Genomic DNA, 23104 nt, shown 5'->3' with positions numbered 1-23104 from the left:
CAGGAGATTTAGGAATGAGTTCAGAGGGTTTCTCTACAATGGGCAATTTTACGACCGGTTCTGGCTTTTCAGACACTGGTGTTTCGGCTTTCTCGGATATTGGAGACTTCGCGACCTCGGCAACTTCAGGAGATTTAGGAATGAGTTCAGAGGGTTTCTCTACAATGGGCAATTTTACGACCGGTTCTGGCTTTTCAGACACTGGTGTTTCGGCTTTCTCGGATATTGGAGACTTCGCGACCTCGGCAGCTTCAGGAGATATAGGAATGAATTCAGAGGGTTTCTCTACAAAGGGCAATTTTACGACCGGTTCTGGCTTTTCAGGCACTGGTGTTTCGGCTTTCTCGGATGTTGGAGACTTCGCGACCTCGGCAGCTTCAGGAGATTTAGGAATGAGTTCAGAGGGTTTCTCCACAATGGGCAATTTTACGACCGGTTCTGGCTTTTCAGACACTGATGATGCGACTTTCTCGGATATTGGAGACTTCGCGACCTCGGCAACTTCAGGAGATTTAGGAATGAGTTCAGAGGGTTTCTCTACAATGGGTAATTTTACGACCGGTTCTGGCTTTTCAGACACTGGTGTTTCGGCTTTCTCGGATATTGGAGACTTCGCGACCTCGGCAACTTCAGGAGATTTAGGAATGAGTTCAAAGGGTTTCTCTACAATGGGTAATATTACGACCTGTTCTGGCTTTTCAAACACTGGTGATTCGGCTTTCTCGGATATTGGAGACTTCGCGACCTCGGCAACTTCAGGAGATTTAGGAATGAGTTCAGAGGGTTTCTCTACAATGGGCAATTTTACGACCGGTTCTGTCTTTTCAGACACTGGTGATGCGACTTTCTCGGATATTGGAGATTTCGCGACCTCGACAGTTTCAGGAGATTTAGGAATGAGCTCAGAAGGTTTCTCTACAATGGGCAATTTTACGACCGGTTCTGGCTTTTCAGATATTGGTGATGCGACTTTCTCGGATATTGGAGACTTCGCGACCTCGGCAACTTCAAGAGATTTAGGAATGAGCTCAGAGGGTTTCTCTACAATGGGCAATTTTACGACCGGTTCTGGCTTTTCAGACACTGGTGATGCGACTTTCTCGGATATTGGAGACTTCGCGACCTCGGCAACTTCAGGAGATTTAGGAATGAGTTCAGAGGGTTTCTCTACAATGGGCAATTTTACGACCGGTTCTGGCTTTTCAGACACTGGTGTTTCGGCTTTCTCGGATATTGGAGATTTCGCGACCTCGGCAACTTCAGGAGATTTAGGAGTGAGTTCAGAGGGTTTCTCTACAATGGGCAATTTTACGACCGGTTCTGGCCTTTCAGACACTGGTGATGCGACTTTCTCGGATATTGGAGACTTCGCGACCTCGGCAACTTCAGGAGATTTAGGAGTGAGTTCAGAGGGTTTCTCTACAATGGGCAATTTTACGACCGGCTCTGGCTTTTCAGACACTGGGGATGCGACTTTCTCGGATATTGGAGATTTCGCGACCTCGGCAGCTTCAGGAGATTTAGAAATGAGCTCAGAGGGTTTCTCCACAATGGGTAATTTTACGACCGGTTCCGGCTTTTCAGACACTGGTGTTTCGGCTTTCTCGGATATTGGAGACTTCGCGACCTCGGCAACTTCAGGAGATTTAGGAATGAGTTCAGAGGGTTTCTCTACAATGGGCAATTTTAAGACCGGTTCTGGCTTTTTAGACACTGGTGATGCGACTTTCTCGGATATTGGAGATTTCGCGACCTCGGCAGCTTCAGGAGACTTAGGGATGAGCTCAGAGGTTTTCTCTACAATGGGTAATTTTACGACCCGTTCTGGCTTTTCAGACACTTGTGATGCGACTTCCTCGGATATTGGAGACTTCGCGACCTCGGCAACTTCAGGAGATTTAGGAATGAGTTCAGAGGGTTTCTCTACAATGGGCAATTTTACGACCGGTTCTGGCTTTTCAGACATTGGTGATGCGACTTTCTCGGATATTGGAGACTTCGTGACCTCGGCAACTTCAGGAGATTTAGGAATGAGTTCAGAGGGTTTCTCTACAATGGGCAATTTTACGACCGGTTCTGGCTTTTCAGACACTAGTGATGAGACTTTCTCGGATATTGGAGATTTCGCGACCTCGGCAACTTCAGGAGATTTAGGAATGAGTTCAGAGGGTTTCTCTACAATGGGCAATTTTACGACCGGTTCTGGCTTTTCAGACACTGGTGATGCGACTTTCTCGGATATTGGAGACTTCGCGACCTCGGCAACTTCAGGAGATTTAGGAATGAGTTCAGAGGGTTTCTCTACAATGGGTAATATTACGACCTGTTCTGGCTTTTCAAACACTGGTGATTCGGCTTTCTCGGATATTGGAGACTTCGCGACCTCGGCAACTTCAGGAGATTTAGGAATGAGTTCAGAGGGTTTCTCTACAATGGGTAATATTACGACCTGTTCTGGCTTTTCAAACACTGGTGATTCGGCTTTCTCGGATATTGGAGACTTCGCGACCTCGGCAACTTCAGGAGATTTAGGAATGAGTTCAGAGGGTTTCTCTACAATGGGCAATTTTACGACCGGTTCTGGCTTTTCAGACACTGGTGTTTCGGCTTTCTCGGATATTGGAGACTTCGCGACCTCGGCAGTTTCAGGAGATTTAAGAATGAGTTCAGAGGGTTTCTCCACAATGGGCAATTTTACGACCGGTTCTGGCTTTTCAGACACTGGTGATGCGACTTTCTCGGATATTGGAGATTTCGCGACCTCGGCAGCTTCAGGAGATTTAGGAATGAGCTCAGAGGGTTTCTCTACAATGGGTAATATTACGACCTGTTCTGGCTTTTCAAACACTGGTGATTCGGCTTTCTCGGATATTGGAGACTTCGCGACCTCGGCAACTTCAGGAGATTTAGGAATGAGTTCAGAGGGTTTCTCTACAATGGGCAATTTTACGACCGGTTCTGGCTTTTCAGACACTGGTGTTTCGGCTTTCTCGGATATTGGAGACTTCGCGACCTCGGCAGTTTCAGGAGATTTAAGAATGAGTTCAGAGGGTTTCTCCACAATGGGCAATTTTACGACCGGTTCTGGCTTTTCAGACACTGGTGATGCGACTTTCTCGGATATTGGAGATTTCGCGACCTCGGCAGCTTCAGGAGATTTAGGAATGAGCTCAGAGGGTTTCTCTACAATGGGCAATTTTACGACCGGTTCTGGCTTTTCAGACACTGGTGATGCGACTTTCTCGGATATTGGAGACTTCGCGACCTCGGCAACTTCAGGAGATTTAGGAATGAGTTCAGAGGGTTTCTCTACAATGGGTAATATTACGACCTGTTCTGGCTTTTCAAACACTGGTGATTCGGCTTTCTCGGATATTGGAGACTTCGCGACCTCGGCAACTTCAGGAGATTTAGGAATGAGTTCAGAGGGTTTCTCTACAATGGGTAATATTACGACCTGTTCTGGCTTTTCAAACACTGGTGATTCGGCTTTCTCGGATATTGGAGACTTCGCGACCTCGGCAACTTCAGGAGATTTAGGAATGAGTTCAGAGGGTTTCTCTACAATGGGCAACTTTACGACCGGTTCTGGCTTTTCAGACACTGGTGATGCGACTTTCTCGGATATTGGAGATTTCGCGACCTCGGCAGCTTCAGGAGATTTAGGAATGAGTTCAGAGGGTTTCTCTACAATGGGCAATTTTACGACCGGTTCTGGCTTTTCAGACACTGGTGATGCGACTTTCTCGGATATTGGAGATTTCGCGACCTCGGCAGCTTCAGGAGATTTAGGAATGAGTTCAGAGGGTTTCTCTACAATGGGTAATATTACGACCTGTTCTGGCTTTTCAAACACTGGTGATTGGGCTTTCTCGGATATTGGAGACTTCGCGACCTCGGCAACTTCAGGAGATTTAGGAATGAGTTCAGAGGGTTTCTCTACAATGGGTAATATTACGACCTGTTCTGGCTTTTCAAACACTGGTGATTCGGCTTTCTCGGATATTGGAGACTTCGCGACCTCGGCAACTTCAGGAGATTTAGGAATGAGTTCAGAGGGTTTCTCTACAATGGGCAATTTTACGACCGGTTCTGGCTTTTCAGACACTGGTGATGCGACTTTCTCGGATATTGGAGATTTCGCGACCTCGGCAGCTTCAGGAGATTTAGGAATGAGTTCAGAGGGTTTCTCTACAATGGGCAATTTTACGACCGGTTCTGTCTTTTCAGGCACTGGTGTTTCGGCTTTCTCGGATATTGGAGACTTCGCGAAATCGGCAACTTCAGGAGATTTAGGAATGTGTTCAGAAGGTTTCTCTACAATGGGCAATTTTACGACCGGTTCTGTCTTTTCAGACACTGGTGTTTCGGCTTTCTCGGATATTGGAGACTTCGCGACCTCGGTAACTTCAGGAGATTTAGGAATGAGTTCAGCGGGTTTCTCTACAATGGGCAATTTTACGACCGGTTCTAGCTTTTCAGACACTGGTGTTTCGGCTTTCTCGGATAATGGAGATTTCGCGACCTCGGCAGCTTCAGGAGATTTAGGAATGAGCTCAGAGGGTTTCTCTACAATGGGCAATTTTACGACCGGTTCTGGCTTTTCAGACACTGGTGATGCGACTTTCTCGGATATTGGAGACTTCGCGACCTCGGCAACTTCAGGATATTTAGGAATGTGTTCAGAGGGTTTCTCTACAATGGGTAATATTACGACCTGTTCTGGCTTTTCAAACACTGGTGATTCGGCTTTCTCGGATATTGGAGACTTCGCGACCTCGGCAACTTCAGGAGATTTAGGAATGAGTTCAGAGGGTTTCTCTACAATGGGCAATTTTACGACCGGTTCTGGCTTTTCAGACACTGGTGATGCGACTTTCTCGGATATTGGAGACTTCGCGACCTCGGCAACTTCAGGAGGTTTAGGAATGAGTTCAGAGGGTTTCTCTACAATGGGCAATTTTACGACCGGTTCTGGCTTTTCAGACACTGGTGATGCGACTTTCTCGGATATTGGAGACTTCGCGACCTCGGCAACTTCAGGAGATTTAGGAATGAGTTCAGAGGGTTTCTCTACAATGGGCAATTTTACGACCGGTTCTGTCTTTTCAGACACTGGTGTTTCGGCTTTCTCGGATATTGGAGACTTCGCGAAATCGGCAACTTCAGGAGATTTAGGAATGTGTTCAGAGGGTTTCTCTACAATGGGTAATATTACGACCTGTTCTAGCTTTTCAAACACTGGTGATTCGGCTTTCTCGGATATTGGAGACTTCGCGAAATCGGCAATTTCAGGAGATTTAGGAATGAGTTCAGAGGGTTTCTCTACAATGGGCAATTTTACGACCGGTTCTGGCTTTTCAGACACTGGTGTTTCGGCTTTCTCGGATATTGGAGACTTCGCGACCTCGGTAACTTCAGGAGATTTAGGAATGAGTTCAGAGGGTTTCTCTACAATGGGCAATTTTACGACCGGTTCTAGCTTTTCAGACACTGGTGTTTCGGCTTTCTCGGATATTGGAGATTTCGCGACCTCGGCAACTTCAGGAGATTTAGGAATGAGCTCAGAGGGTTTCTCTACAATGGGCAATTTTACGACCGGTTCTGGCTTTTCAGACACTGGTGATGCGACTTTCTCGGATATTGGAGACTTCGCGACCTCGGCAACTTCAGGAGATTTAGGAATGTGTTCAGAGGGTTTCTCTACAATGGGTAATATTACGACCTGTTCTGGCTTTTCAAACACTGGTGATTCGGCTTTCTCGGATATTGGAGACTTCGCGACCTCGGCAACATCAGGAGATTTAGGAATGAGTTCAGAGGGTTTCTCTACAATGGGTAATATTACGACCTGTTCTGGCTTTTCAAACACTGGTGATTCGGCTTTCTCGGATATTGGAGACTTCGCGACCTCGGCAACTTCAGGAGATTTAGGAATGAGTTCAGAGGGTTTCTCTACAATGGGTAATATTACGACCTGTTCTAGCTTTTCAAACACTGGTGATTCGGCTTTCTCGGATATTGGAGACTTCGCGACCTCGGCAACTTCAGGAGATTTAGGAATGATTTCAGAGGGTTTCTCTACAATGGGCAATTTTACGACCGGTTCTGGCTTTTCAGACACTGGTGATGCGACTTTCTCGGATATTGGAGATTTCGCGACCTCGGCAGCTTCAGGAGATTTAGGGATGAGCTCAGAGGTTTTCTCTACAATGGGCAATTTTACGACCGGTTCTGGCTTTTCAGACACTGGTGATGCGACTTCCTCGGATATTGGAGACTTCGCGACCTCGGCAACTTCAGGAGATTTAGGAATGAGTTCAGAGGGTTTCTCTACAATGGGCAATTTTACGACCGGTTCTGGCTTTTCAGACACTGGTGATGCGACTTTCTCGGATATTGGAGATTTCGCGACCTCGGCAGCTTCAGGAGATTTAGGAATGAATTCAGAGGGTTTCTCTACAATGGGCAATTTTACGACCGGTTCTGGCTTTTCAGACACTGGTGATGCGACTTTCTCGGATATTGGAGATTTCGCGACCTCGGCAGCTTCAGGAGATTTAGGAATGAGTTCAGAGGGTTTCTCTACAATGGGCAATTTTACGACCGGTTCTGGCTTTTCAGACACTGGTGATGCGACTTTCTCGGATATTGGAGACTTCGCGACCTCGGCAACTTCAGGAGATTTAGGAATGAGTTCAGAGGGTTTCTCTACAATGGGCAATTTTACGACCGGTTCTGGCTTTTCAGACACTGGTGATGCGACTTTCTCGGATATTGGAGACTTCGCGACCTCGGCAACTTCAGGAGATTTAGGAATGAGTTCAGAGGGTTTCTCTACAATGGGCAATTTTACGACCGGTTCTGGCTTTTCAGACACTGGTGTTTCGGCTTTCTCGGATATTGGAGACTTCGCGACCTCGGCAACTTCAGGAGATTTAGGAATGAGTTCAGAGGGTTTCTCTACAATGGGCAATTTTACGACCGGTTCTGGCTTTTCAGACACTGGTGTTTCGGCTTTCTCGGATATTGGAGACTTCGCGACCTCGGCAACTTCAGGAGATTTAGGAATGAGTTCAGAGGGTTTCTCTACAATGGGCAATTTTACGACCGGTTCTGGCTTTTCAGACACTGGTGTTTCGGATTTCTCGGATATTGGAGACTTCGCGACCTCGGCAACTTCAGGAGATTTAGGAATGAGTTCAGAGGGTTTCTCTACAATGGGCAATTTTACGACCGGTTCTGGCTTTTCAGACACTGGTGATGCGACTTTCTCGGATATTGGAGACTTCGCGACCTCGGCAACTTCAGGAGATTTAGGAATGAGTTCAGAGGGTTTCTCTACAATGGGCAATTTTACGACCGGTTCTGGCTTTTCAGACACTGGTGTTTCGGCTTTCTCGGATATTGGAGACTTCGCGACCTCGGCAACTTCAGGAGATTTAGGAATGAGTTCAGAGGGTTTCTCTACAATGGGCAATTTTACGACCGGTTCTGGCTTTTCAGACACTGGTGATGCGACTTTCTCGGATATTGGAGACTTCGCGACCTCGGCAACTTCAGGAGATTTAGGAATGAGTTCAGAGGGTTTCTCTACAATGGGCAATTTTACGACCGGTTCTGGCTTTTCAGACACTGGTGTTTCGGCTTTCTCGGATATTGGAGACTTCGCGACCTCGGCAACTTCAGGAGATTTAGGAATGAGTTCAGAGGGTTTCTCTACAATGGGCAATTTTACGACCGGTTCTGGCTTTTCAGACACTGGTGTTTCGGCTTTCTCGGATATTGGAGACTTCGCGACCTCGGCAGCTTCAGGAGATTTAGGAATGAATTCAGAGGGTTTCTCTACAAAGGGCAATTTTACGACCGGTTCTGGCTTTTCAGGCACTGGTGTTTCGGCTTTCTCGGATGTTGGAGACTTCGCGACCTCGGCAGCTTCAGGAGATTTAGGAATGAGTTCAGAGGGTTTCTCCACAATGGGCAATTTTACGACCGGTTCTGGCTTTTCAGACACTGATGATGCGACTTTCTCGGATATTGGAGACTTCGCGACCTCGGCAACTTCAGGAGATTTAGGAATGAGTTCAGAGGGTTTCTCTACAATGGGTAATTTTACGACCGGTTCTGGCTTTTCAGACACTGGTGTTTCGGCTTTCTCGGATATTGGAGACTTCTCGACCTCGGCAACTTCAGGAGATTTAGGAATGAGTTCAAAGGGTTTCTCTACAATGGGTAATATTACGACCTGTTCTGGCTTTTCAAACACTGGTGATTCGGCTTTCTCGGATATTGGAGACTTCGCGACCTCGGCAACTTCAGGAGATTTAGGAATGAGTTCAGAGGGTTTCTCTACATTGGGCAATTTTACGACCGGTTCTGTCTTTTCAGACACTGGTGATGCGACTTTCTCGGATATTGGAGATTTCGCGACCTCGGCAGTTTCAGGAGATTTAGGAATGAGCTCAGAGGGTTTCTCCACAATGGGCAATTTTACGACCGGTTCTGGCTTTTCAGACATTGGTGATGCGACTTTCTCGGATATTGGAGACTTCGCGACCTCGGCAACTTCAAGAGATTTAGGAATGAGCTCAGAGGGTTTCTCTACAATGGGCAATTTTACGACCGGTTCTGGCTTTTCAGACACTGGTGATGCGACTTTCTCGGATATTGGAGACTTCGCGACCTCGGCAACTTCAGGAGATTTAGGAATGAGTTCAGAGGGTTTCTCTACAATGGGCAATTTTACGACCGGTTCTGGCTTTTCAGACACTGGTGTTTCGGCTTTCTCGGATATTGGAGATTTCGCGACCTCGGCAACTTCAGGAGATTTAGGAGTGAGTTCAGAGGGTTTCTCTACAATGGGCAATTTTACGACCGGTTCTGGCCTTTCAGACACTGGTGATGCGACTTTCTCGGATATTGGAGACTTCGCGACCTCGGCAACTTCAGGAGATTTAGGAGTGAGTTCAGAGGGTTTCTCTACAATGGGCAATTTTACGACCGGCTCTGGCTTTTCAGACACTGGTGATGCGACTTTCTCGGATATTGGAGATTTCGCGACCTCGGCAGCTTCAGGAGATTTAGAAATGAGCTCAGAGGGTTTCTCCACAATGGGTAATTTTACGACCGGTTCCGGCTTTTCAGACACTGGTGTTTCGGCTTTCTCGGATATTGGAGACTTCGCGACCTCGGCAACTTCAGGAGATTTAGGAATGAGTTCAGAGGGTTTCTCTACAATGGGCAATTTTAAGACCGGTTCTGGCTTTTCAGACACTGGTGATGCGACTTTCTCGGATATTGGAGATTTCGCGACCTCGGCAGCTTCAGGAGATTTAGGGATGAGCTCAGAGGTTTTCTCTACAATGGGTAATTTTACGACCCGTTCTGGCTTTTCAGACACTTGTGATGCGACTTCCTCGGATATTGGAGACTTCGCGACCTCGGCAACTTCAGGAGATTTAGGAATGAGTTCAGAGGGTTTCTCTACAATGGGCAATTTTACGACCGGTTCTGGGTTTTCAGACATTGGTGATGCGACTTTCTCGGATATTGGAGACTTCGCGACTTCGGCAACTTCAGGAGATTTAGGAATGAGTTCAGAGGGTTTCTCTACAATGGGCAATTTTACGACCGGTTCTGGCTTTTCAGACACTGGTGATGAGACTTTCTCGGATATTGGAGATTTCGCGACCTCGGCAACTTCAGGAGATTTAGGAATGAGTTCAGAGGGTTTCTCTACAATGGGCAATTTTACGACCGGTTCTGGCTTTTCAGACACTGGTGATGAGACTTTCTCGGATATTGGAGATTTCGCGACCTCGGCAGCTTCAAGAGATTTAGGAATGAGTTCAGAGGGCTTCTCTACAATGGGCAATTTTACGACCGGTTCTGGCTTTTCAGACACTGGTGTTTCGGCTTTCTCGGATATTGGAGACTTCGCGATCTCGGCAACTTCAGGAGATTGAGGAATGAGTTCAGAGGGTTTCTCTACGATGGGCAATTTTACGACCGTTTCGGGCTTTTCAGACACTGGTGATGCGACTTTCTCGGATATTGGAGATTTCGCGACCTCGGCAGCTTCAGGAGATTTAGGAATGAGCTCAGAGGGTTTCTCTACAATGGGCAATTTTACGACCCGTTCTGGCTTTTCAGACACTGGTGTTTCGGCTTTCTCGGATATTGGAGATTTCGCGACCTCGGCAACTTCAGGAGATTTAGGAATGAGTTCAGAGGGTTTCTCTACAATGGGCAATTTTACGACCGGTTCTGGCTTTTCAGACACTGGTGTTTCGGCTTTCTCGGATATTGGAGATTTCGCGACCTCGGCAGCTTCAGGAGATTTAGGAATGAGCTCAGAGGGTTTCTCCACAATGGGTAATTTTACGACCGGTTCCGGCTTTTCAGACACTGGTGATGCGACTTCCTCGGATATTGGAGACTTCGCGACCTCGGCAACTTCAGGAGATTTAGGAATGACCTCAGAGGGTTTCTCTACAATGGGCAATTTTACGACCGGTTCTGGCTTTTCAGACACTGGTGATGCGACTTCCTCGGATATTGAAGACTTCGCGACCTCGGCAACTTCAGGAGATTTAGGAATGAGTTCAGAGGGTTTCTCTACAATGGGAAATTTTACGACCGGTTCTGGCTTTTCAGACACTGGTGATGCGAATTTCTCGGATATTGGAGATTTCGCGACCTCGGCAGCTTCAGGAGATTTAGGAATAAGCTCAGAGGGTTTCTCTACAATGGGCAATTTTACGACCGGTTCTGTCTTTTCAGACACTGGTGTTTCGGCTTTCTCGGATATTGGAGACTTCGCGACTTCGGCAACTTCAGGAGATTTAGGAATGAGTTCAGAGGGTTTCCCTAAAATGGGCAATTTTACGACCGGTTCTGTCTTTTCAGACACTGGTGTTTCGGCTTTCTCGGATATTGGAGACTTCGCGACTTCGGTAACTTCAGGAGATTTAGGAATGAGTTCAGAGGGTTTCCCTAAAATGGGCAATTTGACGACCGGTTCTGGCTTTTCAGACACTGGTGTTTCGGCTTTCTCGGATATTGGAGACTTCGCGACCTCGGCAGCTTCAGGAGATTTAGGAATGAGTTCAGAGGGTTTCTCTACAATGGGCAATTTTACGACCGGTTCTGGCTTTTCAGACACTGGTGTTTCGGCTTTCTCGGATATTGGAGACTTCGCGACCTCGGCAGCTTCAGGAGATTTAGGAATGAGCCCAGAGGGTTTCTCTACAATGGGCAATTTTACGACCGGTTCTGGCTTTTCAGACACTGGTGTTTCGGCTTTCTCGGATATTGGAGACTTCGCGACCTCGGTAACTTCAGGAGATTTAGGAATGAGCTCAGAGGGTTTCTCTACAATGGGCAATTTTACGACCGGTTCTGGCTTTTCAGACACTGGTGATGCGACTTTCTCGGATATCGGAGACTTCGCGACCTCGCCAGCTTCAGATTTAGGAATGAGCTCAGAGGGTTTCTCTACAATGGGCAATTTTACGACCGGTTCTGGCTTTTCAGACACTGGTGATGCAACTTTCTCGGATATTGGAGACTTCGCGACCTCGGCAACTTCAGGAGATTTAGGAATGAGTTCAGAGGGTTTCTCTACATTGGGCAATTTTACGACCGGTTCTGGCTTTTCAGACACTGGTGATGCGACTTTCTCCGATATTGAAGATTTCGCGACCTCGCCAGCTTCAGATTTAGGAATGAGCTCAGAGGGTTTCTCTACAATGGGCAATTTTACGACCGGTTCTGGCTTTTCAGACACTGGTGATGCGACTTTCTCGGATATTGGAGATTTCGCGACCTCGCCAGCTTCATATTTAGGAATGAGCTCAGAGGGTTTCTCTACAATGGGCAATTTTACGACCGGTTCTGGCTTTTCAGACGCTGGTGATGCAACTTTCTCGGATATTGGAGACTTCGCGACCTCGGCAACTTCAGGAGATTTAGGAATGAGTTCAAAGGGTTTCTCTACAATGGGCAATTTTACGACCGGTTCTGGCTTTTCAGACACTGGTGATGCGACTTTCTCGGAAATCGGAGACTTCGCGACCTCGGCAACTTCAGGAGATTTAGGAATGAGTTCAGAGGGTTTCTCTACAATGGGCAATTTTACGACCGGTTCTGGCTTTTCAGACACTGGTGATGCGACTTTCTCGGATATCGGAGACTTCGCGACCTCGGCAACTTCAGGAGATTTAGGAATGAGTTCAGAGGGTTTCTCTACAATGGGCAATTTTACGACCGGTTCTGGCTTTTCAGACACTGGTGATGCGACTTTCTCGGATATTGGAGGCTTCGCGACCTCAGCAACTTCAGGAGATTTAGGAATGAGTTCAGAGGGTTTCTCTACAATGGGCAATTTTACGACCGATTCTGGCTTTTCAGACACTGGTGATGCGACTTTCTCGGATATTGGAGACTTCGCGACCTCGGCAACTTCAGGAGATTTAGGAATGAGTTCAGAGGGTTTCTCTACAATGGGCAATTTTACGACCGGTTCTGGCTTTTCATACACTGGTGATGCGAATTTGTCGGATATTGGAGATTTCGCGACCTCGGCAGCTTCAGGAGATTTAGGAATGAGCTCAGAGGGTTTCTCCACAATGGGTAATTTTACGACCGGTTCCGGCTTTTCAGACACTGGTGATGCGACTTTCTCGGATATTGGAGGCTTCGCGACCTCAGCAACTTCAGGAGATTTAGGAATGAGTTCAGAGGGTTTCTCTACAATGGGCAATTTTACGACCGGTTCTGGCTTTTCAGACACTGGTGATTCGGCTTTCTCGGATATCGGAGACTTCGCGACCTCGGCAACTTCAGGAGATTTAGGAATGAGTTCAGAGGGTTTCTCTACAATGGGCAATTTTACGACCGGTTCTGGCTTTTCAGACACTGGTGATGCGACTTTCTCGGATATTGGAGGCTTCGCGACCTCAGCAACTTCAGGAGATTTAGGAATGAGTTCAGAGGGTTTCTCTACAATGGGCAATTTTACGACCGGTTCTGGCTTTTCAGACACTGGTGATGCGACTTTCTCGGATATTGGAGACTTCGCGACCTCGGCAACTTCAGGAGATTTAGGAATGAGTTCAGAGGGTTTCTCTACAATGGGCAATTTTACGACCGGTTCTGGCTTTTCAGACACTGGTGATGCGAATTTCTCGGATATTGGAGATTTCGCGACCTCGGCAGCTTCAGAAGATTTAGGAATGAGCTCAGAGGGTTTCTCTACAATGGACAATTTTACGACCGGTTCTGGCTTTTCAGACACTGGTGATGCGACTTTCTCGGATATTGGAGACTTCGCGACCTCAGCAACTTCAGGAGATTTAGGAATGAGTTCAGAGGGTTTCTCTACAATGGGCAATTTTACAACCGGTTCTGGCTTTTCAGACACTGGTGTTTCGGCTTTCTCGGATATTGGAGACTTCGCGACCTCGGCAACTTCAGGAGATTTAGGAATGAGCTCAGAGGGTTTCTCCACAATGGGTAATTTTACGACCGGTTCCGGCTTTTCAGACACTGGTGTTTCGGCTTTCTCGGATGGTGGAGACTTCGCGACCTCGGCAACTTCAGGAGATTTAGGAATGAGTTCAGAGGGTTTCTCTACAACGGGTAGTTTTACGACCGGCTCTGGCTTTTCAGACACTGGTGATTCGGCTTTCTCGGATATTGGAGATTTCGCGACCTCAGCAACTTCAGGAGATTTAGGAATGAGTTCAGAGGGTTTCTCCACAATGGGTAATTTTACGACCGGTTCCGGCTTTTCAGACACTGGTGATTCGGCTACCTTGGATATCGGAGACTTCGCGACCTCGACAACTTCAGGAGATTTAGGAATGATTTCAGAGGGTTTCTCCACAATGGGTAATTTTACGACCGGTTCCGGCTTTTCAGACACTGGTGATTCGGCTTTCTCGGATATTGGAGACATCGCGACCTCGGCAACTTCAGGAGATTTAGGAATGAGTTCAGAGGGTTTCTCTGCAATGGGTAGTTTTACGACCGGCTCTGGCTTTTCAGACACTGGTGATTCGGCTTTCTCGGATATTGGAGACTTCGCGACCTCGGCAACTTCAGGAGATTTAGGAAGGAGTTCAGAGGGTTTCTCTACAACGGGTAGTTTTACGACCGGCTCTGGCTTTTCAGACACTGGTGTTTCGGCTTTCTCGAATATTGGAGACTTCGCGACCTCGGCAACTTCAGGAGATTTAGGAATGAGTTCAGAGGGTTTCTCTACAACGGGTAGTTTTACGACCGGCTCTGGCTTTTCAGACACTGGTGATTCGGCTTTCACGGATATTGGAAACTTCGCGACCTCGGCAACTTCAGGAGATTTAGGAATGAGTTCTGAGGGTTTCTCCACAATGGGTAATTTTACGACCGGTTCCGGCTTTTCAGACACTGGTGATTCGGCTTTCTCGGATATTGGAGACTTCGCGACCTCGGCAACTTCAGGAGATTTAGGAATGAGTTCAGAGGGTTTCTCTACAATGGGTAATTTTACGACCGTTTCTGGCTTTTCAGACACTGGTGATTCGGCTTTCTCGGATATTGGAGACTTCGCGACCTCGGCAACTTCAGGAGATTTAGGAATGAGTTCAGAGGGTTTCTCCACAATGGGTAATTTTACGACCGTTTCTGGCTTTTCAGACACTGGTGATTCGGCTTTCTCGGATATTGGAGACTTCGCGACCTCGGCAACTTCAGGAGATTTAGGAATGAGTTCAGAGGGTTTCTCCACAATGGGTAATTTTACGACCGTTTCTGGCTTTTCAGACACTGGTGATTCGGCTTTCTCGGATATTGGAGACTTCGCGACCTCGGCAACTTCAGGAGATTTAGGAATGAGTTCAGAGGGTTTCTCTACAATGTGTAGTTTTACGACCGGCTCCGGCTTTTCAGATACTGGTGTTTCGGCTTTCTCGGATATTGGAGACTTCGCGACCTCGGCAACTTCAGGAGATTTAGGAATGAGTTCAGAGGGTTTCTCCACAATGGGCAATTTTACGACCGGTTCTGGCTTTTCAGACACTGGTGATGCGACTTTCTCGGATATTGGAGACTTCGCGACCTCGGCAAATTCAGGAGATTTAGGAATGAGTTCAGAGGGTTTCTCCACAATGGGTAATTTTACGACCGGTTCCGGCTTTTCAGATACTGGTGTTTCGGCTTTCTCGGATATTGGAGACTTCGCGACCTCGGCAACTTCAGGAGATTTAGGAATGAGTTCAGAGGGTTTCTCTACAACGGGTAGTTTTACGACCGGCTCTGGCTTTTCAGACACTGGTGATTCGGCTTTCTCGGATATTGGAGAACTCGCGACCTCAGCAACTTCAGGAGATTTAGGAATGAGTTCAGAGGGTTTCTCTACAACGGGTAGTTTTACGACCGGCTCTGGCTTTTCAGACACTGGTGATTCGGCTTTCTCGGATATTGGAGAACTCGCGACCTCAGCAACTTCAGGAGATTTAGGAATGAGTTCAGAGGGTTTCTCTACATTGGGTAATTTTACGACCGTTTCTGGCTTTTCAGACACTGGTGATTCGGCTTTCTCGGATATTGGAGACTTCGCGACCTCGGCAACTTCAGGAGATTTAGGACTGAGTTCAGAGGGTTTCTCTACAATGGGTAATTTTACGACCGTTTCTGGCTTTTCAGACACTGGTGATTCGGCTTTCTCGGATATTGGAGACTTCGCGACCTCAGCAACTTCAGGAGATTTAGGAATGAGTTCAGAGGGTTTCTCTACAATGGGTAATTTTACGACCGGTTCTGGCTTTTCAGACACTGGTGATTCGGCTATCTCGGATATTGGAGACTTCGCGACCTCGGCAACTTCAGGAGATTTAGGAATGAGTTCAGAGGGTTTCTCTAAAACGGGTAATTTTACGACCGTTTCTGGCTTTTCAGACACTGGTGATTCGGCTTTCTCGGATATTGGAGACTTCGCGACCTCAGCAATTTCAGGAGATTTAGGAATGAGTTCAGAGGGTTTCTCTACAATGGGTAATTTTACGACCGGTTCTGGCTTTTCAGACACTGGTGATTCGGCTATCTCGGATATTGGAGACTTCGCGACCTCGGCAACTTCAGGAGATTTAGGAATGAGTTCAGAGGGTTTCTCTACAATGGGTAATTTTACGACCGGTTCTGGCTTTTCAGACACTGGTGATTCGGCTTTCTCGGATATCGGAGACTTCGCGACCTCGGCAACTTCAGGAGATTTAGGAATGAGTTCAGAGGGTTTCTCTACAATGGGTAATTTTACGACCGGTTCTGGCTTTTCAGACACTGGTGATTCGGCTTTCTCGGATATTGGAGACTTCGCGACCTCGGCAACTTCAGGAGATTTAGGAATGAGTTCAGAGGGTTTCTCTACAATGGGTAATTTTACGACCGGTTCTGGCTTTTCAGACACTGGTGATTCGGCTTTCTCGGATATTGGAGACTTCGCGACCTCAGCAATTTCAGGAGATTTAGGAATGAGTTCAGAGGGTTTCTCTAAAACGGGTAATTTTACGACCGGTTCTGGCTTTTCAGACACTTGTGGTTCGGCTATCTCGGATATTGGAGACTTCGCGACCTCGGCAACTTCAGGAGATTTAGGAATGAGTTCAGAGGGTTTCTCTAAAACGGGTAATTTTACGACCGGTTCTGGCTTTTCAGACACTGGTGATTCGGCTTTCTCGGATATTGGAGACTTCGCGACCTCGGCAACTTCAGGAGATTTAGGAATGAGTTCAGAGGGTTTCTCTAAAACGGGTAATTTTACGACCGGTTCTGTCTTTTCAGACACTGGTGTTTCGGCTTTCTCGGATATTGGAGACTTCGCGACCTCGGCAACTTCAGGAGATTTAGGAATGAGTTCAGAGGGTTTCTCTAAAACGGGTAATTTTACGACCGGTTCTGTCTTTTCAGACACTGGTGTTTCGGCTTTCTCGGATATTGGAGACTTCGCGACCTCGGCAACTTCAGGAGATTTAGGAATGAGTTCAGAGGGTTTCTCTAAAACGGGTAATTTTACGACCGGTTCTGTCTTTTCAGACACTGGTGTTTCGGCTTTCTCGGATATTGGAGACTTCGCGACCTCGGCAACTTCAGGAGATTTAGGAATGAGTTCAGAGGGTTTCTCTACAACGGGTAGTTTTACGACCGTCTCTGGCTTTTCAGACACTGGTGATTCGGCTTTCTCGGATATTGGAGACTTCGCGACCTCGGCAACTTCAGGAGATTTAGGAATGAGTTCAGAGGGTTTCTCTACAACGGGTAGTTTTACGACCGTCTCTGGCTTTTCAGACACTGGTGATTCGGCTTTCTCGGATATTGGAGACTTCGCGACCTCGGCAACTTCAGGAGATTTAGGAATGAGTTCAGAGGGTTTCTCTACAACGGGTAGTTTTACGACCGTCTCTGGCTTTTCAGACACTGGTGATTCGGCTTTCTCGGATATTGGAGACTTCGCGACCTCAGCAACTTCAGGAGATTTAGGAATGAGTTCAGAGGGTTTCTCTACAATGGGTAATTTTACGACCGGTTCTGGCTTTTCAGACACTGGTGATTCGGCTTTCTCGGATATTGGAGACTTCGCGACCTCGGCAACTTCAGGAGATTTAGGAATGAGTTCAGAGGGTTTCTCTACAATGGGTAATTTTACGACCGGTTCTGGCTTTTCAGACACTGGTGATTCGGCTTTCTCGGATATTGGAGACTTCGCGACCTCGGCAACTTCAGGAGATTTAGGAATGAGTTCAGAGGGTTTCTCTACAATGGGTAATTTTACGACCGGTTCTGGCTTTTCAGACACTGGTGATTCGGCTATCTCGGATATTGGAGACTTCGCGACCTCGGCAACTTCAGGAGATTTAGGAATGAGTTCAGAGGGTTTCTCTACAATGGGTAGTTTTACGACCGTCTCTGGCTTTTCAGACACTGGTGATTCGGCTTTCTCGGATATTGGAGACTTCGCGACCTCAGCAACTTCAGGAGATTTAGGAATGAGTTCAGAGGGTTTCTCTACAATGGGTAATTTTACGACCGGTTCTGGCTTTTCAGACACTGGTGATTCGGCTATCTCGGATATTGGAGACTTCGCGACCTCGGCAACTTCAGGAGATTTAGGAATGAGTTCAGAGGGTTTCTCTAAAACGGGTAATTTTACGACCGTTTCTGGCTTTTCAGACACTGGTGATTCGGCTTTCTCGGATATTGGAGACTTCGCGACCTCGGCAACTTCAGGAGATTTAGGAATGAGTTCAGAGGGTTTCTCTACAATGGGTAATTTTACGACCGGTTCTGGCTTTTCAGACACTGGTGATTCGGCTTTCTCGGATATTGGAGACTTCGCGACCTCGGCAACTTCAGGAGATTTAGGAATGAGTTCAGAGGGTTTCTCTAAAACGGGTAATTTTACGACCGGTTCTGGCTTTTCAGACACTGGTGATTCGGCTTTCTCGGATATTGGAGACTTCGCGACCTCGGCAACTTCAGGAGATTTAGGAATGAGTTCAGAGGGTTTCTCTAAAACGGGTAATTTTACGACCGTTTCTGGCTTTTCAGACACTTGTGGTTCGGCTATCTCGGATATTGGAGACTTCGCGACCTCGGCAACTTCAGGAGATTTAGGAATGAGTTCAGAGGGTTTCTCTACAATGGGCAATTTTACGACCGGTTCTGGCTTTTCAGACACTTGTGGTTCGGCTATCTCGGATATTGGAGACTTCGCGACCTCGGCAACTTCAGGAGATTTAGGAATGAGTTCAGAGGGTTTCTCTAAAACGGGTAATTTTACGACCGGTTCTGGCTTTTCAGACACTGGTGATTCGGCTTTCTCGGATATTGGAGACTTCGCGACCTCGGCAACTTCAGGAGATTTAGGAATGAGTTCAGAGGGTTTCTCTAAAACGGGTAATTTTACGACCGTTTCTGGCTTTTCAGACACTGGTGATTCGGCTTTCTCGGATATTGGAGACTTCGCGACCTCGGCAACTTCAGGAGATTTAGGAATGAGTTCAGAGGGTTTCTCTACAACGGGTAGTTTTACGACCGTCTCTGGCTTTTCAGACACTGGTGATTCGGCTTTCTCGGATATTGGAGACTTCGCGACCTCGGCAACTTCAGGAGATTTAGGAATGAGTTCAGAGGGTTTCTCTACAACGGGTAGTTTTACGACCGTCTCTGGCTTTTCAGACACTGGTGATTCGGCTTTCTCGGATATTGGAGACTTCGCGACCTCGGCAACTTCAGGAGATTTAGGAATGAGTTCAGAGGGTTTCTCTACAACGGGTAGTTTTACGACCGTCTCTGGCTTTTCAGACACTGGTGATTCGGCTTTCTCGGATATTGGAGACTTCGCGACCTCGGCAACTTCAGGAGATTTAGGAATGAGTTCAGAGGGTTTCTCTAAAACGGGTAATTTTACGACCGGTTCTGGCTTTTCAGACACTGGTGATTCGGCTTTCTCGGATATTGGAGACTTCGCGACCTCGGCAACTTCAGGAGATTTAGGAATGAGTTCAGAGGGTTTCTCTACAATGGGTAATTTTACGACCGTCTTTGGCTTTTCAGACACTGGTGATTCGGCTTTCTCGGATATTGGAGACTTCGCGACCTCGGCAACTTCAGGAGATTTAGGAATGAGTTCAGAGGGTTTCTTTACAACGGGTAGTTTTACGACCGTCTCTGGCTTTTCAGACACTGGTGATTCGGCTTTCTCGGATATTGGAGGCTTCGCGACCTCGGCAACTTCAGGAGATTTAGGAATGAGTTCAGAGGGTTTCTCTACAACGGGTAATTTTACGACCGGTTCTGGCTTTTCAGACACTGGTGATTCGGCTTTCTCGGATATTGGAGACTTCGCGACCTCGGCAACTTCAGGAGATTTAGGAATGAGTTCAGAGGGTTTCTCTACAACGGGTAGTTTTACGACCGTCTCTGGCTTTTCAGACACTGGTGATTCGGCTTTCTCGGATATTGGAGACTTCGCGACCTCGGCAACTTCAGGAGATTTAGGAATGAGTTCAGAGGGTTTCTCTACAATGGGTAGTTTTACGACCGGCTCTGGCTTTTCAGACACTGGTGATTCGGCTTTCTCGGATATTGGAGACTTCGCGACCTCGGCAACTTCAGGAGATTTAGGAATGAGTTCAGAGGGTTTCTCTACAACGGGTAGTTTTACGACCGTCTCTGGCTTTTCAGACACTGGTGATTCGGCTTTCTCGGATATTGGAGACTTCGCGACCTCGGCAACTTCAGGAGGTTTAGGAATGAGTTCAGAGGGTTTCTCTACAACGGGTAGTTTTACGACCGTCTCTGGCTTTTCAGACACTGGTGATTCGGCTTTCTCGGATATTGGAGACTTCGCGACCTCGGCAACTTCAGGAGGTTTAGGAATGAGTTCAGAGGGTTTCTCTACAACGGGTAGTTTTACGACCGTCTCTGGCTTTTCAGACACTGGTGATTCGGCTTTCTCGGATATTGGAGAACTTGCGACCTCAGCAACTTCAGAAGATTTAGGAATGAGTTCAGAGGGTTTCTCTACAACGGGTAGTTTTACGACCGTCTCTGGCTTTTCAGACACTGGTGATTCGGCTTTCTCGGATATTGGAGACTTCGCGACCTCGGCAACTTCAGGAGATTTAGGAATGAGTTCAGAGGGTTTCTCTACAACGGGTAATTTTACGACCGGTTCTGGCTTTTCAGACACTGGTGTTTCGGCTTTCTCGGATATTGGAGACTTCGCGACCTCGGCAACTTCAGGAGATTTAGGAATGAGTTCAGAGGGTTTCTCTAAAACGGGTAATTTTACGACCGGTTCTGGCTTTTCAGACACTGGTGATTCGGCTTTCTCGGATATTGGAGAACTCGCGACCTCAGCAACTTCAGGAGATTTAGGAATGAGTTCAGAGGGTTTCTCTACAACGGGTAGTTTTACGACCGTCTCTGGTTTTTCAGACACTGGTGATTCGGCTTTCTCGGATATTGGAGAACTTGCGACCTCAGCAACTTCAGAAGATTTAGGAATGAGTTCAGAGGGTTTCTCTACAACGGGTAGTTTTACGACCGTCTCTGGCTTTTCAGACACTGGTGATTCGGCTTTCTCGGATATTGGAGAACTCGCGACCTCAGCAACTTCAAGAGATTTAGGAATGAGTTCAGAGGGTTTCTCCACAATGGGTAATTTTACGACCGGTTCTGTCTTTTCAGACACTGGTGTTTCGGCTTTCTCGGATATTGGAGACTTCGCGACCTCGGCAACTTCAGGAGATTTAGGAATGAGTTCAGAGGGTTTCTCTACAACGGGTAGTTTTACGACCGTCTCTGGCTTTTCAAACACTGGTGATTCGGCTTTCTCGGATATTGGAGACTTCGCGACCTCGGCAACTTCAGGAGATTTAGGAATGAGTTCAGAGGGTTTCTTTACAACGGGTAGTTTTACGACCGTCTCTGGCTTTTCACACACTGGTGATTCGGCTTTCTCGGATATTGGAGGCTTCGCGACCTCAGCAACTTCAGGAGATTTAGGAATGAGTTCAGAGGGTTTCTCTACAATGGGCAATTTTACGACCGGTTCTGGCATTTCAGACACTGGTGATTCGGCTATCTCGGATATTGGAGACTTCGCGACCTCGGCAACTTCAGGAGATTTAGGAATGAGTTCAGAGGGTTTCTCCACAACGGGCAATTTTACGACCGGTTCTGGCTTTTCAGACACTGGTGATTCGGCTATCTCGGATATTGGAGACTTCGCGACCTCAGCAACTTCAGAAGATTTAGGAATGAGTTCAGAGGGTTTCTCTACAACGGGTAGCTTTACGACCGTCTCTGGCTTTTCAGACACTGGTGATTCGGCTTTCTCGGATATTGGAGACTTCGCGACCTCAGCAACTTCAGGATATTTAGGAATGAGTTCAGAGGGTTTCTCTACAATGGGCAATTTTACGACCGGTTCTGGCTTTTCAGACACTGGTGATTCGGCTATCTCGGATATTGGAGACTTCGCGACCTCGGCAACTTCAGGAGATTTAGGAATGAGTTCAGAGGGTTTCTCTACAATGGGCAATTTTACGACCGGTTCTGGCTTTTCAGACACTGGTGATTCGGCTATCTCGGATATTGGAGACTTCGCGACCTCAGCAACTTCAGGATATTTAGGAATGAGTTCAGAGGGTTTCTCTACAATGGGCAATTTTACGACCGTCTCTGGCTTTTCAAACACTGGTGATTCGGCTTTCTCGGATATTGGAGACTTCGCGACCTCGGCAACTTCAGGAGATTTAGGAATGAGTTCAGAGGGTTTCTCTACAACGGGTAGTTTTACGACCGTCTCTGGCTTTTCAGACACTGGTGATTCGGCTTTCTCGGATATTGGAGAACTCGCGACCTCAGCAACTTCAGGAGATTTAGGAATGAGTTCAGAGGGTTTCTCCACAATGGGTAATTTTACGACCGGTTCTGGCTTTTCAGACACTGGTGATTCGGCTTTCTCGGATATTGGAGAACTCGCGACCTCAGCAACTTCAGGAGATTTAGGAATGAGTTCAGAGGGTTTCTCTACAACGGGTAGTTTTACGACCGTCTCTGGCTTTTCAGACACTGGTGATTCGGCTTTCTCGGATATTGGAGAACTCGCGACCTCAGCAACTTCAGGAGATTTAGGAATGAGTTCAGAGGGTTTCTCTACAACGGGTAGTTTTACGACCGTCTCTGGCTTTTCAGACACTGGTGATTCGGCTTTCTCGGATATTGGAGACTTCGCGACCTCGGCAACTTCAGGAGATTTAGGAATGAGTTCAGAGGGTTTCTCTACAACGGGTAGTTTTACGACCGTCTCTGGCTTTTCAGACACTGGTGATTCGGCTTTCTCGGATATTGGAGACTTCGCGACCTCAGCAACTTCAGGAGATTTAGGAATGAGTTCAGAGGGTTTCTCCACAACGGGTAGTTTTACGACCGTCTCTGGCTTTTCAGACACCGGTGATTCGGCTTTCTCGGATATTGGAGACTTCGCGACCTCGGCAACTTCAGGAGATTTAGGAATGAGTTCAGAGGGTTTCTCTACAACGGGTAGTTTTACGAC

General features: G+C 47.2%; 1 protein-coding gene across 1 annotated transcript in view; it reads right to left on the bottom strand.

The window, feature by feature from the left end:
- The window catches only part of LOC143198708 (uncharacterized), a 113146-nt gene that overhangs the window by 84629 nt on the left and 5413 nt on the right, over window positions 1-23104 (bottom strand). Inside the window, exons 4-9 of the mRNA XM_076408069.1 lie at window positions 20963-21097; window positions 20512-20593; window positions 7928-12714; window positions 5726-7801; window positions 2762-3643; window positions 1694-2635 (exon numbers count right to left, since the gene is read on the bottom strand). Of these exons, the coding sequence (XP_076264184.1) occupies window positions 1694-2635; window positions 2762-3643; window positions 5726-7801; window positions 7928-12714; window positions 20512-20593; window positions 20963-21097 (8904 nt within the window). The remainder of the gene's footprint in view (window positions 1-1693; window positions 2636-2761; window positions 3644-5725; window positions 7802-7927; window positions 12715-20511; window positions 20594-20962; window positions 21098-23104) is intronic.

This window comes from Rhynchophorus ferrugineus, unplaced genomic scaffold (assembly GCF_030347505.1).
Source record: "Rhynchophorus ferrugineus isolate W39M unplaced genomic scaffold, kcgeb_rfMv2 rfM6, whole genome shotgun sequence".
In the NCBI taxonomy this organism is placed as follows: Eukaryota; Metazoa; Arthropoda; class Insecta; order Coleoptera; family Curculionidae; genus Rhynchophorus; species Rhynchophorus ferrugineus.
Note: the sequence above shows the minus strand (reverse complement) of the source record. Positions and strands in the feature narration are given on the sequence as shown.